This window comes from Rhea pennata, chromosome 3, assembly GCF_028389875.1.
Source record: "Rhea pennata isolate bPtePen1 chromosome 3, bPtePen1.pri, whole genome shotgun sequence".
Classification (NCBI taxonomy): Eukaryota; Metazoa; Chordata; class Aves; order Rheiformes; family Rheidae; genus Rhea; species Rhea pennata.
In genome coordinates, this window is record NC_084665.1 from 60,792,187 (window position 1) to 60,819,482 (window position 27,296).

General features: G+C 37.3%; 1 protein-coding gene across 1 annotated transcript in view; it reads left to right on the forward strand.

The window, feature by feature from the left end:
* ARID1B (AT-rich interaction domain 1B) overlaps positions 1-27,296 on the forward strand; it is a 338,300-nt gene that overhangs the window by 29,266 nt on the left and 281,738 nt on the right. The window contains 1 exon segment of the mRNA XM_062572412.1: positions 3,692-3,886. Within this exon segment, the coding sequence (XP_062428396.1) occupies positions 3,692-3,886 (195 nt within the window).

Sequence of the window (27,296 nt, forward strand, 5' to 3'; positions counted from 1 at the left end):
AGCAGGTAGCAGAGAAAGGTTGCCACTTACTGTTTGCAGGCAGTCTTAGCTTTCTGATTCCACCTTCATGGTTGAAGCCATGGATCAAGCCTTCATTGGGCTTGATCTAAAGACTGGGAATGAAACCCAGGCCCTATGGAAATTATTAGCAAAGCTTCTGTTGGGTGTTACAATGCACTCACAAGACACATGGTAGGCAAGAACTCTTAGGAAACATACTGCTGCTACAGAGTTAGGTAGTACACGTGCAAATCACATAAGATAGGCACTATAATAAAGACGTTATAAATTTAAATATTACAGTGGACTGAAATGGAGAGCAAGACTGAAGTATTTTAAGGAACTGCAGATCTGTGCAAAGTTTAAATAAAACATGATAAGTTGAAGAGGAAGTGCAGAACCAGAAGCAAAATGCAGAATCTACTCAGACTTGCCTGGCAAAATATGGCAGTAAAACAGAGAATGAGCAAACACTAGCTGAATTGCTCAGTAGATAATGCATGTATTGGAGGGTAAAATAGCACTAAAGAAAAATTGGGTCCCTCTGTAAATGAAGGGAAAGGAAATGGATATTGATCACTGCAATGACACTAAAATAAAATAAAGAAATAATTAAGACTTTAATACAGCTTTTAATAGAATTAAGTGAGTAAAGGCATGGAAGATGAACAGATGAAGCAAACATTCTCACCTGATGATACGTGTCCACTAGTCTTTTAGAGAACAGGATGCAATTGCAGCAACTCTGTCATTTCTGAGCAGTTAGAGAGCAGGTGTTTGGTTTGCTGATACTTAAAACATGAGAAGACTCAGACTTGCCATAATGATCACTCTAACTAGGCTTTGAAAGCTCTTGGAACTAATAAGAAAAAGTGTAAACTTGTTTTACAGTAATCTCCAGATAAGATTGTAATGTGTATTTCTGAACAAAGTAAGTAACTTTTTTAATGTTTCTTTGTGTTTTAAACATTCAAACAACCAAATGAACAAAAAACCTCCACCAGCTGGAACTGTTAGTCCGGTGGACACAGACTCTTCAGCTCATATTCACTGAGCCTCATGGCCTCATTTCCTCCTGTTCCCTTCAAGTCTTCCTGCCTCGGTTCTGCCCTAACTGCTTTTCTTAACCTCCTGTCCTTCTTTCTTTGTCCAGCAAATTTCAGGCTACCTCCTTACACCTGCATAACCCCTCTGATCCAGCCTCCCTGTGCTCCGTGATACTCATGCTTTCTGTTTTCTTCCTTTTATGCTCGTAATAACCTGATGAAATTTGGATGTTCTTTGCAGGGGTATGTTTCTTGCTTTTCTCTAAAATCCAGTGTCACCCTAGCAAATTTTAATTCTCTGCCCCAAAATATGGTATTCAAGAGGTATTTTAAAGTATTTTATATAAGAACATAAATGATGTATTTTTCTGTGACCTCATTCTAAGACATAGCTGAACTGTTTTTGCTGAATTTTCCAGAGAATTTCAGCCTCAGGCATACATATGGCCTGGAAAATTTCAGCCTAAATGCTTGAAGTTTGGCAAAGTTTATGTGTACCTGAAAACAGAGCCTTCATAATGGAAAGTGGCAGACTTTTAACTGTAACTATATGCATTCTAGTTAAGTACTGGATGTGGAACAGAAAATGTTACACTCAAATTGGTTAAAATTTGAATTTGAGTAAACATTGTTACAGGAATTGAGACCTAGAAATAATATTCTGAAGCAGAAGATGGTAGCAGTAAATAGTGCTTTGGGGCTTCATAAGAATTTCCTAAAGGAAACTCAAGACTTACCTTAAACAGGAATATATATTTAGGAAGAAGAATGCAACAAGTAGATAAATTGAATGAACATTAAAACACTGAATATAGTTAAGTATCTTGGCCTGTAGCAGTGATGCTTAAATTGTCCCTTGGGAACCCGTGGGAAGGAATCTTTGGTTGGTCTGCTGAACCTGTGCGTCTGTGGTGTTTTCAGTTAAAAGTCTGAGGGTGCAAAATGTCTTGTGAAAACTTCAGTATTGTCAAGAATCTGGTGGCCTAAAGTTTTTTTTTTTTTTTTTTTTTTTTTTTTTTTTTTTTTTAAGTATGAGATATAAATAGAAAATTACCTAGAGACATTTAACCATGAAAAATAGAAATGTCTAATCTGGTCACAAAAAAAGCCAAATAATAAAAGGGAAAAAATGCTGACTAATATTGAGTCAAAATTAGAAGCAAGTATGCAATTCAGTGTGGTAGCAAAAAAGGACAGTGCTCTTCTGAAGTGAATGGAGGTGTTATGTCATGAAGGAGGTTATAATTTTCACCTACGCAGCTGTAGTATGGCCGCATTTGGAATATAATCAGTTTGGGTCACCTTAGGTGTCCCTAAAGGTAGAGAAAGCAAAGCCAATGAAAACAGTAAGAACGTCTGAGCAATTTACTTACAATGAAGGAATAGTGAGAACAAACTGTAATAGCTTGGTTAAGTGGTGGCTAGTTTGGAGGGGACATACCTAGTACGTATTTAAGAAAAACACTGTTTTTGTGGCACAAACAGCAATAGTGGGAAGCAATAGGGATGGTGGGGGAAGTAATTTAACTTGTCAGATAGTAACTGTAGCGAAAAAGGAGTTGTGGGAGCCGTGTTACGTAGGGTACTTTGAAAAGAGACTAGTGAACAGTACGTTCTAAGAAAACATGAAAATGTGCTATAGGCAACTACGCTGCTCCTCAGGGGTAGACTGGTTAGATGAATTAATGGTTCTTTTTCCTTGAGAGGAGAGGCAGGGGGGAATCTCTTTCATAAGGTTGTTACAGGCTTTTTTAAAGGCTTTGTGTATGAATATAACTAGCACTCTGGAATTAAAAAATAGATGTCATATTAACATTACAGTGCTACACTTGAGAAAGTACCGTTTTTTTTTCTGGTTCAGTTAGTCCTCCATAGTAAAAGATGAGAGTGATGCCACACAATGGCTGACATTAGTCCTGAAATTTGTACGATGCTTGGTAAGTCCTGCCAAAAAGTCTAAGAATAAAGCTTCCATTCTTGCCTCCCACCCCCCTTCTCCATCAGTGATTTCAGTTGGATTTTCTCAGGTCTATTAAGGAGGCAAATAAATTTTCATGTGAAATGTGGCTTACGACTTGTTTTATGATCTGGAAACTTATTGGCACACATGATAGTGATATGAAAGCTCTGAAATACAGCATTCTGTATGCATTGTACTTCTTGGAAACTTTTCCTTTCCACTCTTCCTTTCTTCAAAGTAAAAGCTGGATATTTTCTCAGGGTTGAAAGGTTTGCCCATTACTTGTATCTCTCTTGATAGGCATGATTACGTTGAAGTCAATGTTGCTGATTAGTTTACAACAGTATGCTTAATTGTTTCTTAAGTTGAAATGTATAGGGAAATTATCATATCTGCTTTTTTTTTTTTTTTGCAGGTAAGAGACAACCTCTAAATTTGAGTGCAAGTTTGCTTATCTCCTATAATAAAAGTCCCAAACTCACCTTTCAAAAACTCTTATTAATTAATATGAGTATCAGAGTATGGTACTTTGCCTGTTGGTATGTCAAGTCAACATTTGATATGTTCAAGAGATAGAATGTAGATTGAAGAAATGTGTATGTAGTCTGCCCACGATAAGCATGACTATTCTGACCTCTTCTTTCCAGTCTTCTTAAAATCCTTCTTTCTTTGTGTTCACTAACAGGGCAGTCCAATGGATCCAATGGTCATGAAGAGACCTCAGTTGTACGGAATGGGCAATAACCCTCATTCTCAGACACAGCAGAGCAGCCCCTACCCCGGGCAGTCGTACGGCCCTCCCGGCCCCCAGCGCTATCCGGTGGGAATGCAGGGCCGGGCCCCGGCAGCCATGGGAGGAATGCAGTATCCACAGCAACAGGTTTGTGGAACATTTCTTTGTGTTGCTTTGGTTTCCCTCATCGTCTTTGCTTCCGTTCTAAGATTGTGGTAAAGCAGAGGGCGCAAAAAAAAGATTCGGACATAAGTATTTCTCTTTCAAAATGAGAGTGAAGGACTGTTTTAAAGCTAAATATATTATGTTGACAGCTTAAACATTTTCTGAAACTTCACACCATCAGAAAAAAAAGTCTGTTTTGTTGCTGGTATCGTTTTGGAGTGAGGAATATGCTGAACACCATCAGCTTTCTTTGCCAGTTGACATCATGTAGCCTTGTATGTTTCTCTTGATTTTTTTTTGTTTATTTTTAATTATTCCACTTCTCTCTCTCTTGCTCTCTCAGATCAGTTTAGATGAAAACTTCAAGCTTGCATCAGTACAGCAAGACTATTACATACAAATCAGCCACATATTTATATTAGCTGATACTTTTTCTTTCTTTCAGTAAGAGCTTTCTGTAGTTTTTTTTTTTTTTTTTTTTTTTTTACCCCCCTTACCAACTCTTTAAATAGTTGGGATTTTTTGGTATCAGAGGACATATAAGAATCTCCTTTGATCTGTATAGATTTCACTTTTGATGGTGACCTTTTCTGCAGTTTTTCTACCCTTTTGAAGAGGGTTAATTACCAATGTTCTTAGTGTGTACCAAGGAAGATGTAGTGGTTTTGCAGCGGGGAAGATTAAGCAAGGTTATTCAGGAATTATGTTGGCAAATTTTTGCTAGCTCTTATTAGGATTAAGAGGGAATTCTCTACTTCGTTGTAAGCACAACAAATTGTTAACTTGCTAATTTATGGGAAACAGCATTTTTGTTTCATGTATCTTAACTGGTTGCAGATCAGTTTATTTTTACTTCATTTATTGTTAAATATAGACCAAAAGAATCCCCCAAAATAATGACCCACCAGACAGATAAGGGTGTTTCTGGCTAATTCTAGTACCCATGCACTGGCACAGGATGTTCATCAAGTGGCTAGTTACCAATAGTTTCAAATATACTAGTTGGGTGAGAAGTACCATTTGTCATCTATTTTCATTTTTATTCTTTGTTGAATAGATATTTCCTTGCTAGGAAGAGATCCTTTAGTTTAGAAATGGCAAATAGTATATTCTCTTGCTAGCTTAAGGCAGCAATGGGTTTTGTCAAAAGTGAAAGAGGGTAAAACAGAAAAAAGACTTTATTTTTTTCTGTGTAGCTGTGGCCAAAATAAAGTTATTAGAACATATTTTTAATTTTTAAATGAGTTATTATGTGTTCTGTGGAGATGAGTGTTGAATTTTCACTTCATTTGCTAATTGCTTGCTAATTGTAAATTACCCGTCAGCAGGCAGTGACCTGGCACGGTGATTGGCTGCTGGCCCTATCTGTCTTCTAACAGCATTAATGTAATTGGCTGAGCAGCGGTACGGTTCTGAGCGCTAATGCTCTTCGGGGAAAAAGTGAGAGGATAATTATGACATTGAATTTTTATTGAACGGACATCACCACCTAGGCATGATTTTGTTTTGGACGGCCTCCAAAGCTTCGTGTGTTTGGTTTGTGAACCTCTAATGATCTGAATCCAGTTCTTTTCATATTGCTCATATATTACCACCTTCTACAAAGGATTAAAATGCAGGAATGCAGGTTTGTAAATTGAATTGCCAACTTACCAGCTGAGTGGTAAGTTGTTTTTGGCACAGGATGCCACAGTTTGATTCCTGGCTGGATTTTTACTCCTGTGACATGAATATTAAATAAGAAGAGCCTAGCTATGCTTGTTAAAAATGGCTGCGTAGTGTGTACCTACTTCTAGATATAAAATATATTCTGAAACTTTTGGCAATATTATTTATTTTATATGAATCTCAGCACTTTCTGAAAATGAGTCTTTTACAGTGTCATAATGAATTGATCAAAAGCATAAGGCACTTCCGAAAACTTGATTGGTTAAGAAATACTGGGCCTCAAATATGTGCTTTTTTCAGATTTAAGTATTGTGCGGAGAGAGCACTGAGTAGATGGATTATGAGGATGGAAGTGTTACACTGTAGGACGGAAGGGGGTTAAGGTTGTTCTTATTTTAAGTTATAGTCTACTGTTGACCAGAGATAGCTAAGGGTGTCAGTTCTGTTTCCTTGGATGAAATGAGCAGGCTTTCTGTTAAGCTGTAAGGATTTCAGAATTTTGAAGAAGACCTTGAAATGCGAGTCTGGCTCTTTGTCAGTGACTGTCATGGCTTGAGGTTAGAACTATGGGACTTGACAGATTTTGACTTGCAGGCTCTGCTGCTGGATCCTGCAAATGAAAAAGTAAAGATGAAAAATAACACCCTACAGAACCAAGTAAATTAATAGAAGTTATAGAAATGAAGATAATTGCTACAACATGACACAGAACAGCTACCTATATCTAAACAGAGAAAAATGTATCCCTATGGGAAGCCACATATTCCAGCCTGCAGTCTAGAAGTGTGGGAGAGACCTTGGAAGAAGGGAGGTCTCTGGTGTAAGCAGTAAAAGATTAAACAGAAAGAAAGAGGTGTAAATGTTAACAGGTACAGTCATCCTACACATCTGCTCTGTGTTTGCAGACACTGGCTACTAACCTGTTAAAAAGGAATTATATCTCTGTAATGTTGCAGATGTTCTCTCACAACAGCTGTTTGTCCTGGGCATGCTTGATATCAGATAGGCAGGTAAAAATAAAACCCTACACTTCCTTATAATTTGCATGGAAATTGCAGAATATTTGTAAGTTGAAGCAGGTATGGGATATGTTCTGTGAAATGGGTACAAAGGATGCTGTGAAGAAAGAGACAGATCTTCTAAGCAGTTGAACAAGAAATCTCTTATGAGTTAATAAATGTTAAGCCCTAGAACAAAACACTAGACTCTCTATAAGGGAAAAATTTGAAAGGCAGATAACTTTTTTTTGTTTGTTTGTTTTTATCACTCACTAATATAACCAAAGCTAAAAGGTTCAAGATACATAGATGAACATGTAAGGAAGAGAGGTAAAACTATAGAGAAACTAATGAGAATCTGAGTTTTCTCTTCTCTAACATTTGATAGTGAAGATTCAGAATTCTCTTGCAAAGATGCATTGTAGTTTGTTGCATCAAAAAGCTAAGCAACTGTTGAAGAAAAAGTGCTGCAGCATTTTGTCAGATATTAGGGGCATGTCCAGTTAAATAGGCATGAGTCAAGTAAACTTCTGAAGTATTTGGTCTGATTTTTGGTCAAATTACCTAAATGGCCTAGAAGATTAAAAATCAAATGTTTGGTAAGTGTACCTGTATACAAGTGCAATTATAAGCCTGCTGCTTAATGGAGTGGGTGCCCTGGTGATGGAAGAATACAGAGAAGGCAGATGTACTAAATGCTGTCTTTGCTTCAGCCTTTACTGCTGAGGGCAGCCATCTGCAATCCCAGAGCCTGGAGACAAGAGAGAAAGTCTGGAGAAAGGAAGACTTTCCCTTGGTTGAGGAGGATCAGGTTAGAAATCATTTAGGTAAACCTGACACCCACATATCCAGGGGCCCTGATTGGATGCACCCACGAGTGCTGAGGTAACTGGCAGGTGTTATTGCTAGGCTACTCTCCATCATCTTTGAAAGGTCATGGAGAACAGAAGAGGTGCCTGGGGACTGGAAAAAAGCCAGTGTCCATCCCAGTCTTCGAAAAGGGCAGGAAGGAGGACAAAGGGAACTACAGGCCAGTAAGCCTCACCTCCATCCTTGGAAATGTGACAGAGCAGCTCATTCTGAATGGCATCTCTAAGCATGTGGAACGAAAGAGGGTGATCAGGAGTAGCCAGCGTGGATTCACTAAGGGGAAATCCTGCTTAACCAATCTGATAGCTTTCTATGAGGAATGACTGGCTGGGTAGATGAGGGGAGAGCAGCTGATGTGATGTTGTCTACCTTGACTTCAGCAAGTTCAGGAAGTGTGAGCTAGATGAGTGGACAGTGAGGTGGATTGAGAACTGGCTGAAAGGCAGAGCTCAGAGGGTCGTCATCAGTGGCACAGAGTCTAGTTGGAGGCCTGTAGCTAGTGGAGTTCCCCAGGTACTGGGTCCAGTCATTCAACTTCTTCCTCAGTGACCTGGTTGAAGAGTGCCTCCTCAGCAAGTTTGCTGATGATACCAAGCTGGGAGGAGTGGCTGACACACCAGAAGGCTGTGCTGCCTTTCAGAGAGACCTGGACAGGCTGGAGAGCTGGGTGGAGAGGAACCTCATGAGGTTCCACAAGGGCAAGTGCAGAGTCCTGCACCTAGGGAGGAATAACCCTAGGCACCAGTACAAGCTGACCTTCTGGAGAGCAGCTCTGCAGAGAAGGACCTAGGAGTGCTGGTGAACAACAAGTTGACCATGAGCCAGCAATGTGCCCTTGTGGCCAGGAAGGCCAATGGTCTCCTGGGGTGCATTAGGAAGAGTGTTGCCAGCAGGTCGAGGGAGGTGATCCTGCCCCTCCACTCAGCCCTGGGGAGGCCTCATCTCAAATACTGTGTCCAGTTCTGGGCTTCCCAGGACAAGAGAGACATGGAGCTACTGGAGAGAGTCCAGCATAGGGCTTTGCTGGATGGTTAGACGACTGGAGCATCTCTCCTATGAGGAAAAGTTATGAGAGCTGGGACTGTTTAACCTGGAGAGAAGACTGAGAGGAGATCTTAACAAAATCTACAAATACCTTAAGGGAGAGTGTCAAGAGGATGAGGCCCAGACTCTCTTCAGTGATGCCAGGCGGCAGGAGAAGAGGCAACAGGAGCAAACTGAAACACAGGAAGTTCCATCTGAACATGAGGAAGAACTTCCCTGTGAGAGTGACGGAGCACTGGACCAGGTTGCCCAGAGAGGCTGTGGAGTCTCCTTCTCTGGAGATTTTCCAAACCTGTCTGGACGCAATCCTGTGCAACATGCCTTGGGTGACTCTGCTTGAGCAGGGGGGTTGGACTAATGGTCTGAAGAGGTACCTTCCAACCTCAACCTTCCGTAATTCCATGATAAGAAAAGATATTGCCAGAAGAGTCATATACCTTATTTATAGGATTGCAGACTTGATGGTTTGTGCCCCTTTTGGCGGAAGGCTTTACTGTGTATACTCAAAGAATTGCTTACAAAGAGTGTTTTTTATATATATATTTCTGGGAAGCTTTTCATTTTTTTTTTCTCTCGCCTTTCAGTAGGAGGAAAGGGGAAGGAGGCAAGGGAGAACTGGGGGTAAATTCACCTATGTTGAGGTTGTTGGGTTTTGGTGCCAATGGAACACAAGGTGCAACAAGTGTAGTGTCTTCATCGCAAGGTTTTAAAATACTTGTCTTGCATATGAATCTTCATGCTGCTCTCTCATGTACTTTTTCTCCTATTTTTGCAAAACTAAATGTAATTTTAGGATTATTAGCATTCCTTAGCTAAAACTTCAGAGGGAGATTACAGCATCTATGTAAAAACAGAAAATATAAAAACATAAATTCAGGTTTAACTTTCATTTTCTAATCTCTTGCATATTTCTCGAAATTACAAAGAAATGTCAAAATTAAGAAGCCTAATATGCAGGGATGCTGAGCATCAGCAAACCTCAGGTGTAGTTATGTGATACATTTGTATGAGACTTTTAAACTATAGTGTCAATAATAAGATCTCATCATAATAATGATTTCCTTTTCATTTAACTTTATCTTCTCTTCTTCCACTCTGAACCAATCTTCAGAGAACCATTTTGTTTTCAGTGCAGACTTTTTCTGAGGATTAAGCAAGGCAATTTTCTTTTTTCTTTGAGGTCTTATGTGACAAGTTTAAAACTTAGAGTAACTTTTTTTTTCTTATAAGGTGCAAGGAAATTATAAAACCTTTGGGAAAGTGCAGCAAGGATTTATTGTAATGGAAACTGCAGGTCAACCAGAACTATAGCAGCACCAATGTGATTACCTCATTTAGGAAAGGGTTTACAGTGCTCATATTGGGTGATGTCCCGGATTGGAAATGTCGAATTTACGCCAAGGAAATCAATTGGCTGTTGGTTTCACAAGTAGAATTTTAAAGCTCACAAGCACAAATGTGTTTACTGGTGGTGACTGGTTGCATGTGTTACTTTCTGAAATTACTTAAATTCCAGAAGATTGAAGTATTCCAAGAAAGTGAGGTTTGCTGTAGTGGTTTGCTACTAGTAACTTAAATCTAATGCACACGTACAGTGAATACTGCTGAAGTGATAGATATTTGTTGTCTTCTGTGTGCATAATTGCCTTCACTAGCTAGAGAATTTTGAATTAATTGCACTTTTCTGTGTTCATAAGCTGATTTTGGTACGGGTGGTGTTGGTATGGGTTGAAGGAGTAGATAGGCCCATTTTCTAAAATTAAAATCCTGATTATTTTGCAAAAGCAGAGAATGAATCAATATAATAGAATCTCAAAAACAACCACACACATACACATGCAGTGCAAATCTTTGATCATTGTATGTTTTAGAAGTACTTTTTCAGGCTTTTGTTTGATTTATCATGGTTTATATGTTTGCTTTTTGTTTTGTATTGTTGCTAGAAGTCAAGTTGGCACTCTCACTCATTCATTATGAGCCTTTTTAGTAATTCCTGGAAAGCAGAGTGGTTGAAACTCTCGAGAGATGAATTGTGTCCCAACTTCCTCTTCTATTAGAAAGTTGTAAATACTTGGAATAAAAATAATTCCTCAATAAGATTTAATTTGAATGATGCATATGCTGTCTGTCAAACTGCCATAAACTTCCAGGGGAAAAAAAAAAAAAATAGTAGAAAAAATAATTACTGGAGAATGTAAAGTTTGAATCCTTCCTTTCATAAATCAGAAAAAGGGACGAGAAATCACAGCCATTTTTCTTCCTTGTAAGGTCATTTTTAAGAATGAATCTTTTGATGGTCAAGTGTGAATAATTACAAAGAAAAGTTGTTGTTCATTGTCATGTAAAGAAATGGGATTTTTAGATCTGAAAATTAGGAGAATGCTAAATACATTGCTTATGCAGACTGTAGGAAAATGTTTAGCATGTTTCTTTCTTTTGGGTGCTAAGCCTCATTGACTAAATTGAAAAAAAGGCTGCTACTTCAGTTTGTGGCAGGATAAGGCTTTATGTTGTATTGTCTCCTTTAGAATTATCCATTCTATTGAGTGTAATTCACTCTATAGAGGGAAGTGAGCATAGATTACAGATAATCACAGAATCAAATTTGACATAAGTTTGTGGTCTTTATGGTAGCTTAGCTCTTCATCTTAATGCTGGTCATCTGACACTGTTTACTGAAGAAAATCCCTAAAGTAGCAGAATTGCATTATTATGGTAAATAGAAACATTTCAGTAGTTTCTATCATTTCTTTGAAACTGTGCAGAAAAAAATGCAGGTTGAAAAGAAAAAAGGACCAATCCTTTGGCTGGTGATAGAATACTTGGAAATGAGACAGGGTCAGCAGTTTTATCCATTTGCTTAGTATGTATGTTCAGTAAATGCTAATTTTTACATTCGTTATTGAGTAAGTGGCAGCCAACATTTATGTAGAAAGCGTGTAAGAATATTCAATGTATAATGCCAAATAAGATTTATTTCCGTTATTGCAAAATGATTATACTTTAGTCTGAATATCTAATGGCTGTGATCGTATTTGTTCTGCTTGATACTGAGGGCGTGAGGGAAGAAGACTTGCAAACCCTGTGTTGGGATTTTGTGTTGGGGTTGCTGTTAAGGAAGCAACAGTTATTTTGTTGTTGAGAACTTTGTTTACTAGAAGTATTAGCTGTCAGTCAAAATTGGAGTTAGGTAGGAAAAAGATTTGAATGATCAGAAATGGAGAACAGAGGGTCATTTGCTGCTTCACTCGGAAGGTGTAAAATCATTTCATTACAAATAGCTCATTTTACATGGTAGCATGAGACATAAGTTTATTTATGTTTGAAGTAAAATAAGCATCTCTTGATTTCAGAAAAGTCTGCTGCATTACTGTATTCCAGCAGCTGCCATGTAATGACTACCAGGAGAGTTTTAAAGTTTAGGTATGGAATAATTAACTCTTACTCCTAATACTATATTCATAGTAGTTTTCTGCTGATAATATTCAAAGAATAATTTGCACTCCAAAGTACGGAAAGAACATCCAGACCCATCATGTGCACGTTAAGATTTTTGTAACCATACTTTTGTATTGTCCCCAGGGGCCAACTTGGCATTTTTATTTAAGTCTTGATACAAGTTTCTCAGAAGATACTATCAATTGTCCATAAATGTGAGATTGCCCAGAGGATGCAAGGGAGTTGGTAGAGTTTGCTTTTTTTGAAATAGGGAGTGTGTTTCCCACAGCTGAAAATAGGACTAAAGATAAGAAGGTGAAACCTACCTCCTCTGAAGTCAGTAGGAGTTTTATCATGACTTTAGCAGAGCTAAGATTTCATGCAGGGGCCACGTTATTGAGGTTGTGTGAAATACCTTTGGTTGATGGTAGTGTAGGCAGGATCAGCCCTTTGAGTCTACTAAACAAAATTTCAGAATGAAACAAGTCAGAGTCTTCCACTTTGGTAAGTGTGGAGCAGAGACAGGTTGCCTTCTTGGAACAGAGAGATCTTTCAGAAGTTATCTGATATTTGAATAACCCAAGATTAGACTCTCATTGCTAACACCAGTGTTTTTTTCTAAACTAAGATTTATTTTAGATTGAGCTTCAGCTAAAGAGGATAAAAATTAGCTTTATGGTAGTATAATAAGTACTGCAAAAAAATTGAAAACATTTCCCATGCCTCTTTTATGTAATCAATCTTAAATGATGCAGGTCCTGTGCAATATAATCAAAGCCTCCTCTCAATGTTGTTACTGTATGTTTCATCACCTAAAACTTTAAAATTTTTCTGTGGGTACTTAGGTTATAAAATCTTGTTTAAAAAGTCTTACATCTATTTTTTAACATTCTCTATAGGTTGCTTTTTCTAAAATCCACAAATGTTTATATATTGCATTGCTCCTTATAGTTGTCCTAACTGGGGGCGTGTGACAATCCTAATGTAAATACTTTAATGTTTTGGTGTCTTTCAAGAAAGATGAAAGAAATGTTTAAGAATTTAGGGAATGACTTACAGCTATGACTCCTTCAATTTTTGTAGGCTTTAATTTTTCTGTTTTATTCTTCTGTTGCCTTTTGTGACCCCGTTTTGGGGAGCTTCCCTGGTACTTGTGCTTCTTATTAATTGCTTTGCCTAAAATAGAACAAATGTGTGAAATGTTTGCATTCTTGCTGGTAAATATTTGATCTTTGAATCTTATAATGCTTTTTGGGAAAGAAAAAAAGATTGGTAAGTGCCTGTTTTAATTTATTTGTATGCTCTACCCTTTTCCTCTTGAATATTGTTACTTAGTAATATTTTTCTGCTTCTGCGTGTTAAGAACAACACACAGAACAGGTAATAAACGGTTCTGTGACTGGACAATATTAGAAAGCTTATTCAAATCTTATATCTAAATATGTCTTTGGGGAAGTGAGTGAATTTGGTTTTAATATTTATATCAAAGGGACACATTACAGTTGCTATTAGCATGTTTCACAGAACAGTGGTGAAGAGTTTTCTGCTTATTTCTTGGCAAAACTTAATATAACTTGTCTTTTGAGACAAGATTCCAATCAAAATAAACAAGGTTTATATAGTCACTTCGGGAAGATGTTGCTTTAATTATGCAAGTGACATTACTTGGTTCTGTATATATGTATGTGTTTTTGGTTTTTTATTTTTTTTTGACCTGGTTGGTGAATACATGTTTTACTGGAGGACTGGTTAGCAAAACTACCTTGTTCTTTTCACAGGGTCATCTCCATCTCTAAACTGTTTTGTTCTGTGCAAATGGTGTTCACGAAAAATAAATATATAAGAATCAATGCCAAAACACATTGCCTCTATGAGCAAAGGGAGCAAGCAATTCCCCAGAATGTCAGTTTTGATGTACTTCTGTCCCTTTTCTCACTGCTTTGTCTCTGCTTTCTCAGCTGGCAGCTTCAAAAGTGGGTATGGCTTTTGACTGTGCTGCCACAGTGGAGAGTACTTTAAAGGCTCAGTGGAAATGGACTTGTTTGTGTTTTTCCTTCATTGAGTTTTCTTGCTGCTTGGCAAAACTGAAGAAAATCAGAGGCCAGCATATCCCTCTACAGATTTTGGAAGTGCACACTTCGTAGATTTATGTTTCTTTCACATTTCGAAAACTGTCTGGGGGATGACAGTATTATTTTTAAAATGGACCTTAAGTTCTACAGAAAATGATACTTTAGACCTTAGGTTCACTAAGGAAAAAATCCTACTTGATGGTGGAGAGTAGGCAAGTGAGTTTTCAGTCCTCCTAGGTGATGCTATGAGAAGTCCCGTGTATCCTTCTCAAATGGAAGATCTTTATGACCTGGATAGATTTACAGTCTTGCAGCAAATGGTGAAGAGCAGATTCAGTAAATACTAAGACTGCATGGATACTGGGCCTTTCTTTTTCGATTTTATATATTACAAGAAAAATGATTTTCCACATTGCTTTAGGCCTAACTCAGGGGTTAAGTACAAGGAAAAAAAAAAAAAAAAAAGAATATTCATCGAAAGATCAGCTATACTTTGGGTGTAGGCTTTTTTTTTCCTTCTTCTCATATTTTTGATCATCTCATCTTTGTCATTCACATATTTATAAATAATCAGAAAATAAGCTCCTATTCATGGAGTACTTTTAAGATCCTGGTAGCAAAATAAAAATCTGACTTATAGCAGGACCTGGTACACATGTAAAGTTAACTACTTTTTTTTTTCCTTTTCTTTTTTCCTTTTCTTTAATTACAGTTGCTTTCCATTTGTTTGCAGGAACTCTGAAAACTTCTTTTTATGTAGAACTAGTAAAAATAACATGATAGTTTTTAGTCTAGATGATAAAATTAGTTGTTGTTATTAAGAAACTTGATTGTAAGGTTTTTATTTATAAAAGAATGTGGAAAAACATACATTACATACTGTGTTACATTTAATGAGGAGGATATGTTTTTACCTGAAAACATGTTTTCAGGTGTTTTTTGTTGTTGTTGTTTTTTTTTTAATGGACCTGACCTGCTGTATTCCACTCCCAGCCGTTGGCAGAAATGCCTATGTTTTGGATCCTTTTGGATCTTTATGAATACTTGCTGGAAGAAAGGAAAAAACATTTTGGTTTTTGCTAATCCTGTAGTAGTAAAATTCTACAAACAGTAGCTTGTGTTTTTATTGGGAACTCTTCTCAAAGATGCAAAAAGATGCATTTTGAATACTATCTCTGAAAATGGGATATAAAATCATAAATAATAGAGTGTGGAAAATGTTGGAAAGGAGAAGGGACTGCTGTGAAAGCAGTATCAGCAGTGCTAGCACTGATTATGTAAGAAATGATCATCTACTTCTTGAATGTCAATAAAAATGCAGGAGAGCACCTTTCTTGACACAGGGGTTGCTGAAACATCAGTGCTGTCTTTTTTTTTGCAATACTCCTGTGGATGTTTTTGTACAAAGTGGTATCTGTCAGAGCTTGAAATATTCTTGCACGGTTTCTTTTGAACAGGTAGCACAGGACAAGTTCTAGCACATAGTTACTTGACATGGGGCCGCCTACCACAGGGAAGGAATGCCTTGCTTACATGTATCGAAGCTGGTGTGCTAAGAACTTTGCCAGTCATTTTGCCGTTTACATACTGGGCTGTAAATAATTACTGAACTTCCATTTTGAGTCTTTGCTTTTTTCTCCCCCCTCCTCCCCTTTAAAGGAAGACAATAGCAGTGGGAAATACTGAGGATGCTATAACAATTTGTGATTCGCCTGGAGATATTTTTACAGGGAATCCAACATAAATCTGCATATTTTTATTGCTACATTGTCTTTGTTTTTGAAATACAGCATTTGCTCTCCCTATGTTTTTGGCAGTACTGTTTATCTAGTAATGCGCATAGTGTGGAGTGTGTCAAATTGCAGTTGAAAACAAACATTGTGAATGGCTCATCTGAAGGGTTCAATATGAATACCAAGGCTTAATACTTCCCTTAAAGAGAAATGTCTTCTAAAATGGACTGTTACTATTTCCATATACTTACAGAGAGATCATAGCTGATATTTGAGCAATGATTGAACAAAGCCTAGTCTTGTTTTCTCGTGCTTCCTAGGGTTTTTTATCCATGCTGTGAACATCTTGTTTTGCAAATTGAGATCTCTGGATGCTGGAATGTGATATTCTGGGGAAATCCCAATTGTGCTGAAAAAGGCAGAATGAATTGGGTGATAGAACCCCTTGAAAGGATGTGAATTCACTCTTGTCCTCTAAATTTTACTGCGGTTCTGCTGAACTGCCTATTGGAGCAAACCATGTATAACAGTATATTTGTGTGCAATTGCCTTAAAGGATTTTTCTCCATCTTTTTTCTTAAGATTCCCTGTCTTCGTGTGACTTTCTCTGATTAGTTCTAGGTAAAATTAGCCTTGCAAACAAATTTGTCAGCTTAGGCAGAGATGTACTTGCTTGCCTTTACTGTGATGTTAATATTGTTGATTAGACGGTATTTTCTTCTGGAAAAATGTAAGTGACTAATAGGAGCTCTGAAACATTGTCCCAGGTAGAGTTGCTGTGGCCACTTTCTCAGCCCTTTGCAGCGAGGAAACTGTTGCTGTCAAAGAGCAGGGGAAGCCCCAGCGCTTCCGCTGAAGCTGTGTTTGCCTTCAGGAATGCCATCACTAGCCTTTAGCTCTCTTGTCTTATGTGACTTTTGCTGAAATTTGCCTAAGAATCTGCTATTCTTGCCAGTTTTGCTTTTATGGCTGCAGTTTCCAATTAGATATAGGGGAGACTTCCCATTAGGTGGGGAGCACTTTATCCAGCCACTGTGGAAGAGGCTACCAGTGCTAGCACTGCCTTTGCAGCACTATCTGTTCTCAGAGTTACTTAGTGAAAAACTATGTGTAGTTATTAGCTGATCTGTCTCAAAGGAATATATATCTCCTTTCTACTTGCAAGACAGTTTAGGTAAACATAGTAACAGTAGGCTGTGGAAAAATCCAAACTTATATTAAAACAAATACATCTTGATGCAGAGATAAAACTACAGTCCTTTTGATGGATGTACATTTTGATAACTGTTTAGCAAAGAGTTACCATATGAAGATAAGTGTGTAAATGTAAATCCTACAGGAGAAAAAAATCTGTAACTCTTCTCTAAATGAAGTTGGTGACAGTGTGTGACTGTGCCATGCAGTTTAATGTCTTCGTCTGGACTGGACTTGCTTATGTTCATATCATATATTTAGATACCCTGCAGTACCACTAGTTTAGAGTATCGTATTTTCTGAAATGATTGAGGCAGTGGCTTTGTTACCCCAGCACAGAACAAAATGACAGAACACCCTTGGAGAGAGTTGTCAAGGTAGGAGAAATAAGTGCACTAGGTCCATGTCACGGGATTGAAGGACTTTGTTGGAGCTGTGCTGCTTGAGTTGCTTCACTGGCCAGAAAATACGCCTAGACAGGCCTTCTATGACCTAGAGAAATAATTAGAAAGAGAAGGATGGCTAAGATTCTTGAGAATCTGATGAGATTTCCAGAAGATGATGTTCAAGGGGTATTCCCAAGTCTCAGTACTTTTCATGAAACAGGAGAAAATCTCTTTTTTTTTTTTTTTTTTTTTTTTTTTGCCTTTAGGTGCAAGGAACTTAGGCAAATGAATGAGCCATATTTGACTGTCCTGTCAGTCAGTTTTTATGGAAGAATCCTTATTAGTAAGGTAGATTTGGATGCTGGTTGCTGGGAAGCATAAGGTTTTTAAAAGCCTAGTTATCTGGTTGGAAAGCACTTGGAAACCCTTCCATTCCTGTAAGTAAATCAGAAACAAAGGTGAAAGATTCTGGAAGTGAACTCTGCTAGTCAGGTAAATATTATGTAGAAAATGTAGGGGGTTGGGGGAAGCTGATTATCATCTGTGAGAAGAGGGGAGCGTACGGTTTGGCTGAAGAGCCAAAAGATGAAGAATCAACTGGCTTAGGGGCTTTTTGGCTATGGTGGTTAGAAGAATTCTGAACTAGAGCAATATATTGGATGGGGATAAAATTAAAAGAACGCATACACCCATGTTGAAATCTAAATCATAGTTTTGTGAACAAAAGTAGTCAAAGTACCGAGAGATGAAAGGAGAAAGAAATTATTTAATTGCTTATACTCTAATGCTGGCAGTCAGGTTAATAAACATGAGGGCTTGAAACTTCTCATTTATGATCGTAAATTTTATCTACTTGATATTACTTGAAACCTAGTGGGAAGGTTCATGGGACTGAAATGTTAAAATAAATGATTATAACCTATTTAAAGAGAACTGAATGGGTAGAAGGGGAGGGAAAGTGGTACTCTATATATAGAGTGATATTATGTATTTCTGAATCATTGAGTACTCAAAGCAAATGATCTTAAATGCTTCTGGGTTACTGTCCTGGCAAAGAAGGCATGAGGTGAGGATACTAGCTACTATCTAGTACTGAAATGAAGTAGAAACAGGATGACCAGACCTTTAAGAACATTATGTGCTTTGAGGCTGGGAAGGAATATTCTTGTATTTAAATGGGATACTTCAATCAAGTAGAGTTACAGTTACTAAACACCTTGTGTTGCTGGTATTAAAACATTTATGTTTTTTTTTAAAAAAGTATGAATAAATATAGATGGTAGTTTATCCTGAAAAGCATCATATCTGACAGTGAGGAATTCTAAAGCAGAGGAAGAACAGCTGATTACAGAATGAAATTAGTGATTGTTTAGCTGTGAGGCTTGTAGCTTGATTTCACTATGTTGTATGCAAAGGAGTCAAGGTCCAATAAGGAACAAATTAAAATAAAATCTACGACCACGGATGCATATAAACTGGTAGATAAATATATATATATATGTATATATATATATTGTGCAGACATACAAACATACTACTTCAGAAAAATATCTACACAAAGATTGTAATGGGCATAAGCTAAATCAGCTGGGAGAAAATTTCTAGTTCAGATTCTGTGGATGATGCTTGGAAATGGCTTAGAGATATTTTGCTAAACAATAATTGAGGAAAAATTTAATTCTTTCCTGCTGTTTGTCTCTTGCATCTGTCAGAATTTTTGAATTGGTAGGAAGAAATATTGTTAGTTCTTTAAGCTATTTCTTGTTTTGTTTAATAAGGCTATTTTGAATGCAGATCAAGTTTATTTTAAAGTGGTTTCTTTAATGAATGACAATTCATTTTTAAAGGGTTCAAATTCCTTCAACTATAAATTAACATTAATTTTGAATTAAAAAAATCATCTAGCAAGAAAGAAATGCACTGTTTACCATTTTCTAATGTAATAAACATGTTAAATTAAAAATCTGAGTAAATATTTGTTTAAATATATAATTGCTTAAATAAGTGTGTGTGGACATTTAAATGTCTTCTTCTAGAGTGCCAAGGATATTGTAAAAGCTATAGCTAATAACAAAAAAATAATAAAATAGTTAGCAATCAGTGAAGATTTCTTTAGAAGAAAAACTAAGAAACCAAAACTAGCGCAAAACAAGATTAAAATTTATTACTCAAAGATTTTCCTGCTTGCTAATTTAAATGATGATAAGACTGGTCTAATATACACTACCTTGATTTACATGAATCCACTATGATCTAGGAGGAAAAACACAGGTCTTACTTAGAGGATATCACTTTCTTCTGGGAAGCGGTGACAGAGAAAGCTTTGAAGGTCGTGGTAGATAATCAGTTGAATGCAAGTTCCTTGTGCAACACTGTAGTTAAAAGCATTAGTATAATATTTGGCTGAGTAAAAGAAAGTGGTATTGGAAAACTGAATCTAGTTTTGGGCCCTGCAGAGTGGCTTTTGAAAAATTGGAGAAGGAGCTCGCATAAGAACCATGAAAATGATTACAGTGTATGAGAGAATACTGTTGATTGTAAGAATTGCCAAGAACTAAGTATTCTTTTAGGTTAAAAATGGGGTAATTAAAATTTTTTTGCCCTGGATCTATGTACGTTTTTGAGAAATAGAAATTTTTAAGAAGAATTTTTCAGTGTAGCCTACAGTTGTGTGGCATGGACTAGGCTTTCACAGGCAGGGAAGGCACTTTGTCTGGAGGGCTATTGCCATGCGCAGATGTCGTGGTGAGGTTTACCGACTCCTTCAGATGTTGCTGAATTTCTTCCAACAATCAAAATAACACCTGAAGATCTAAAAATTAGCTTGGTCTTTAAAACATTGAGTGACATAAGTGACAAGTGATGTGAAATCACTTTCCTCCTGCGTTATTGCAGTCAGGGTTATTTGTTTTCATTTTTCTCTAGTGAATCTCGCATTCTAGAGTGTGGTCAGTTTATTAAACGTGTAACACAGTTATGCCTTCAGAAACCAGGAACTTTAATATAATCCTTTAATTTTGCAAAGCAGAAGAGAGTGTATTTTGTGAGGAGGCGTCCCCTAAAGCCAAGCTGTTTGCCATCAGGCAAGTAATATAGAAAATAGGGAAATTCTGGAGGTTAGCTGCATTGTTCCGTCCTTTAAAATATCCTGAGTAAGCTGTGAGAATTCAGAAGACACAGAAGTGCACTTGTAGTCTCATTGGGAGTCATGAGCAGGGTCATATCTGCATCTTCTGGGAAAAAAAGCGTACTCTTGGGAGGGGGAGCCCTAGACCGGCACAGCTCATGGCGAGGGCTCAGCACTTCTGAACAGGAGACACCATGAGCTGGAGACATCAAAGTTTGTTACAGAACTGGACCAGTCCAACTCAGGAAAGGCCTGTTCAGATTTTATTTTTTTTGAGGGGGGGGCACTTGTCCCAGGCATGTATCCTATGGGTAAATCATTGAGAGTTTTTCCCAGGAAAGAGGTTAGGTATGAACTTCTAGGTTTTACTGCATTTATGTAAGACACTTCTGGAGAGTGGCTTTGGTCTCTTGTATGTTGGTTAGCCATCCATCGGGATTCTCGCTGCTAGTTGTTAAACTGGGAAGTAAAATAAAAAATATACAACTAAAGGAAAGCTTTCTTCACAGAATTTCCGTGCAAGAATGAGTACAAGTAGTCACATATTGATTATTCCTCTGTGTCTCTTTTTCTCTGTTTTCGTATTTTAATATTGCTTGATTAACAGTTTACTTTCCAAAACTGACCACAAGGAAGTAAGTTAAACAAATTCATAAAACCATACAGTAGATTAAGCTATGATTTAATCATAATAGTTTAGTCTGACTCTATTAATAGGTAAAAACTGCTTTTATATTTTTTGATGCCTGGGAGCCATGTTAAAATACACTCAAGTTATTATTTCAGATAATAACCTCTAGCTTTTGTAGACAATGAATAGACAGTTATTATTCTGGGTTTCCTAATAAAATGTAATTATTTCAAAACTTTTTTGTATGTGTATAGAGAATACATTATGATTTTAAATGCACAGCTTATTTCTATTTTGTTTTTGTTTTTAATATTTCAGCTTTCTTTCAAAGTTCTGTAAATGTAATAGAAATGAAACTGTAGTTATATATTTATGATAATTTCATTTACATGTGCTTTTAGTAATGCATGTATACTACATACTAATGAGCAAATATGATAATGCATTAGAGCTGGAATATAGAAAAGAATCCTAGTAATTAGGGTGCTTGGGTACAAATTTTGACTCTGCTGCTGAACTGTTGTGCTAATTTATTATAAAATGCATGATACTTGCAAATAAATGATAAAATACCTACCTAGTGCTGCATAATCAGTAACATTTTAACCAAATAATGTTTACTGAGCAGAAATCATGCTTTTGCAAAATGGAGGAGTTGAAATCCAACTTCTAAATATGATAGAGGTCTAGCACACTTTAAGCAAGTGTGCACGTTAGGCGTAAACATTTACGTGTTGTAGATGGAACAATGAATTGCTTTATCACAACACCTAATTTGATCTTTTTTTCCATTAATGCAATCTTGCTTAGGATTTTTTTTTTGGTTTCAAGTGACATAGCAGGTAAAATTTGCCTTGTTACCTTCATGAGAGTTTGCTCCTGTCCAACAGCAGCACTCTATTTGTTTTCATAGTAGCTTGGTTGCATGTGACTTCATACTTGAGACAGTAAGGGGACATGGAGATAAGCTGGGAAGAGCCTTAATAATGAGGATGAGCAGGGGAAGCAGAAGCCAACGAAGACCTACAAAAGGGACAGTATGGGCAATGGGGAGTCAAGCAAATGTCTACAGCAACATAGGACAGTGGGGTAAGAAAGTTGGTGTGACTGCACCAGAGAGAAGAATGTTGCAGTGACCAAGAGGTGAACTGACAAGGGCATGGATGAGAGATGCAGCTATCTAAACAGAGGAATGTTGATTTAGCATACTCTTGCTCTGGATGAAGCATCAGTGTTTCGAAATTGTTACTGTCAGGATTATCAAATAAGTGTCCGCTTTTTCTTTTTTTTTTCTTTTTTCTTTCTTTGTTTTTCTCCCAGAATTGGTTTTGTGGGGTTATTTTGCAGTTTGCTGATGGAAGGATGTTACTGTTCAGGTTTTTTTCCTTAAAAACATAGTCACTTCAGTATAATTTCTAGTAGTTTCTATTTAGCTGTCAGTGGTAGGTTGTTATTTAAACACCTTTTAGAGCAGGTAGCAACCCTGAAAAGATGACCATCAGAAAAGCATCTTGGCATATAGTGTAAATAAGGAGAGCTGGAGAAAGATGTTGGGGGAGGGGCATCCCCTTGCACCGACAAGTCCTAGTCCATTTGCTTTTCTAAATTGTTCTTGTAAAAAAGAACACATCTCTACATATTTCTCTGTCTTAGATCTTCATCTGGGCCTAGTTTCCCTAAATTTTGTCACACACACAAAGGCACCAGTGTAAGTAATGACCCTGGTTGTTTTGGCTCTGTGTGGGCTGAGTAGTGCTTTAAATCTGGGATTTGCTGTGACAATTAAATGCAAACACTGTATAGCTCAAAAGTTTACCTCTTCCTTGACCCCAGATACTGATTTATTTGATTGGACAGTTGAAGTTATCAGTTGTTCAGAGATATCTGTGGAGCAAGCAGCATTTTGAAACCTATTGTTATTTATATTAGAAATAATTTATTGCTTCTTATCTTTAAAAATGATTGGAGTTTGACGGTGCACTTGAGGGATTGCATGAATCTCTGAGTAGTGAAGGTGTTTATGCAGGCTCCATATTCACTTAAAATTTCAAGACAAATATTCAAAATTACTTCATTTAAAAGGACAAAGTTTTCACTGCTTACTGGGCTGTATATTTCTGGGGATATTTGTTATCAATGAACTTCAAAGAAGCTTTTACCAGGACAAGTGAAGCCATCTGTGTTATTCCAAAATATGGTGGTTTCTCTTAGAATTAAATTGTAAATGTCAGATCTGAAGAAGAGCTTGTGTGTCGGAAATGTTTTTTCCCAGCAACATCAGTTAGTCTAATAAAAGACATTCTTTCCCCCTACACACACTTTGCTTTATTTATTCCATGTGTGCTGTTATTTGCTTATTTGTGTATTTATTTTTAAGTATCATTTGTATTCTGATCTAAATGTGCTTGAAAATTACCATCTGCTCTTTTGCTATTTGGATAGGGCATGCTACAGCAGAGGTGAAGAGCTGTCACATCAAATATTTTCATTCTAGCTTTCACACCTTTGATATCTAGTTACATAATTGCAGTGTAGGACCATTTCCAGGGATCAGTTGTTTTTCTCTTTTTTTTTTAACCCTCCCTTTTGTCTGCTTCATGTTTACTTTGCCTTTTCCCTCCTTTTGAGAATGTTTCCTGTGCTGATGCAAGTTTGATACAAATCTGATGAGCCAAGAGAAGCCAAGAGATCAGGGTTCTGCCCTTAAAGCAGATGCCTTTTTTTTTTAGGTCGAATGCTAAAAGTCGCTAGGATAAGCAAGAATAGAAAAAAATAGTATGTTCTTGCCTTGTATTTATGGTGCAAAATGTTTCTATACAAATAACACATAGTTTTGGGGGTCTTTTTGTTTTTCAAATTTTCTGCAACTCTCTCCTAGTAAGCAAAATAGAGCATATAAATGATGTGCTTAATGTATTTCTAGTAATGCTTAGGTTTAGTCTACTAATGCTTTTTGTTTTTGTTTGAGATTGTGGGTTTTTTGCCTTAAATTCAAGGAGTAGGGGAAGGGGAAATTACTCTTAAAATCAGATTGTCATAAAAATGAACAGATCGTCTGTATTCACGTTGACAGTCTCTTTGGGTTGAATTGGAATAAACTGACAGAAGATGGTGTTTGGAAATGAAACATGACGGAAAGCGGTTAGAATAAACTGCCCAGTAATTTCTCAGAGTCAAGAAAAGAACACCATTAGAAAGTAGGATTTGTGCCAATAAAAAAACAATAAGATAAATTAATGACCTTCTTGTAGTACCAGACTGTAAATTTGGTGTCATGTCTTCTATTCTCCCTCCCCACTCCCTGCAAGTTATTTTTGTTATGTGTACCAGACCAGGCTGGTACAATTTCTGAGCACCACATTCTAGGTGTTTATCTTCTGCCAGGGAGAGTTTGTCAAGTGCATTTTAATGTACTTTATTTTTCAGATGTTGCGCGTCTAACTTGTTTTGGGCTCCGATGGCTCAAAATACTGTCTTTGCTTCCTGCAGATGAGGCCGTGTGCTGCCCTCTCCACAATAATGGGTGGTGATTCCACTGCTTGCTCCAGTTTGAAGCAAGAGAACAGAAACTTCCCAAGCTGAATTCCACTTCACCCTTTCAGACAGGGAGCTATGGTGGCCTTGTGTTTTTTCTTTCTCTTTTTTTCCTTACGCTGAAGTAGCAGATGCAGTAAATATAATTAGTTACTTTTATGTGATGGTTGATGCGTTGTTGTGGTTTGTATTGCAGAGGAATCTGTTGTTTTGTTGGAGTTGAGCTGCATCTTCTCTAGCACCGTGATACAGCATGGAGGCTTTGGTGGCAGGCTGATGCTGCCAGAGCCCGTCGTGCTTAAATGGACGGGACAGGACCAGATGTCCCTCTGCTCCATCCGTTCCTGCCCCTCTCGGAGCTCGGGGGGCTCGTGTGGAGGAGCCAGGGTGTAGGATAGAGATGAGGTCATTAAACTCAGCCACATCATGGCATGAGGAAGCGCTAGTGCAGAGGGAAGAATGTTACCCGTCCTTTCCCCACCCACCCCCGCCTCTATCCCTTTAGTAAAACCACCTACTATAGATGTTTCTTCTGAAGTTGTGCTTTTTGCTACAATCTTAACTGAAACAGCTGTTGCACCAAAGCTTGGTATGGTAGCTGTGACCTCAGGTCAGGAAAGGATGCACACGCATCCAGATCGTATCTTGTATCTGACTATGTGAGTGTGTGTGCCATGTACATGCGTTTTTCTAAAGCAGTACATGAAAAGTTTTGTCTTTAAAACTGTTAAATGATTTCAGAATGCTGGACTGTGGAAACCCAGTAACATCCCCTTTTAATACCCTTTTAATCTGAGGTTACTGTTTTGATGCTGCATATTCTTGTGTTCAAGATGTTGCCAAAATCTGTTCCAGAAATAGTTAGAAATTTGCAGTATCACGTTGATACTGTCTTTCACAGGAACACAAAAATAATATTCAGCCCCTACCAGGTGATTAATTCGGTATCTTTTTCTGCAAGAGGAACAGAGCATGGAAAAAATATATGCCTAACCACTGAAAGCTGGGAACTGCACAGCAGGGTTAGCTTTATGTTTTCTTAAAACTAATCCTCCTCCTCTTAGCAAGGACTTATGTACTAGCGGTAATTGAATGGGCTGCAGGGTACACCGGGAATTGTAGTTTTTCAATGTTCTGTGCTGTGAAGATTAATAATCTTAAAACCCGCTGAAGGAGATAAAGAGAAGATGTTCTCTGACAAATTTTTATCTTGTCTTTTAGAAATGTGCTTTGAGCACTGAGTATACCTTCAATTTATCCCTTCAGTTTTCACCTTTATCCTTAGTAATGGCAATATATTAAGCATCCAAGCGTCTCTTTCTCCTTCATCTTTCCTTGCTTTCTGCAGCTGTTTTGGATTGTTTGGGGGCATATTTCATCTATAAGACAGTATAAGACAGCAAATTTCAGGAGACTTTTTTTAATATAAAACATTAGGGAAAAATATTAAGAATGTTATTGTTTAATTTTGTAACCATCTAGAAATGCAGGGCTCAGATTAGACAGGTAAGATGTCCACTTTTTAGGCGTGAAGGATGTCCTAGTGGCAGAGTTCTAAAGAATAGTTCCTATAATCTTTCTAACTTTCAGATAATTTCTAACTTTTCTCTGCCAGTGGCTTCAACAAGCTTTTGTTATAAAGTTGTTGGGTTTGTTAAATACTGTTTTTGGTTTAGGCACTGAAATAAGTTGCTTCCACAGTAGATTAAACATCCAAATCCAGTTAGCAAGGTGACCGTATTACTTTCTTGGCCATTTCTCTTTGCATTTGCACTGGGGAATTGCAGAGATTTTTATGGCTTGCAGAAGAACTTACAAGTTCAGTATTGTTTCTGTGCTTTTAACACATACTTAAAAGTGACTAAGAATACATACGAGTACTTTAAAAAAAAATAATAACTTCAGGCTGGTTGGCTAAGCCAAACGCTCATGCTGCCTCATTTATTTTTCTTAACACCTTTCACATCTCTCAAGGCACTTTATAAATTTGAAAACTGGATTATATGTGTGCATTGACTACCCAAGTGCATCAAAAACTACAGTGTGCTAGACACACTACAACATATTTGAGAGAAAGGAAGAGGGAAAAATATTATCAAACTAAATCAGTATTAGAAGATAGGCAAAATGAAATAGATAGAGGGAGTTTATTATAAAGCACTTAGAGTAAGTGGTGAACTTCAAAGCTCTGCCACAGATTTGAACAAAAGATTTAATATGCTATCTCTACGGGGGTGATAATATCTGTCAGCTACACCAACATGTTTTACAGGTTGTTATGAATTAAGATTTTCAGGTAAAGGACTAATTATTGTTGAAATAGAATGAAAACATTTGTGATAAGTATAGGTGTGTGTGTGAATATATATATTTGTAATGTATCTTGGACACTGGAGTAATTTTTTTATGTTTCTGAGAACTTCTGCTTTGCACAGTTCAAAATACAGCATGGTCAGTCATATCACTGTTGCTTGGCATTATGTTGGTGTTACAAACCTCAGTCAGAATTGGAGTGGTATGGGAAACAGTGTCCTTGATTTTGGACACGCAGTTATCTGTACTGCACACATCCCTTCAGCTTGTATCTCTTGTTTTCCCCGTGGATGATGCAAGGAGATACAGTGCCTTGATAATTTTAGGGAAGTTTAGTTCACTAAACTGGCACGAAACTCTACCATTTTGAGGTGGGAGGTAGGG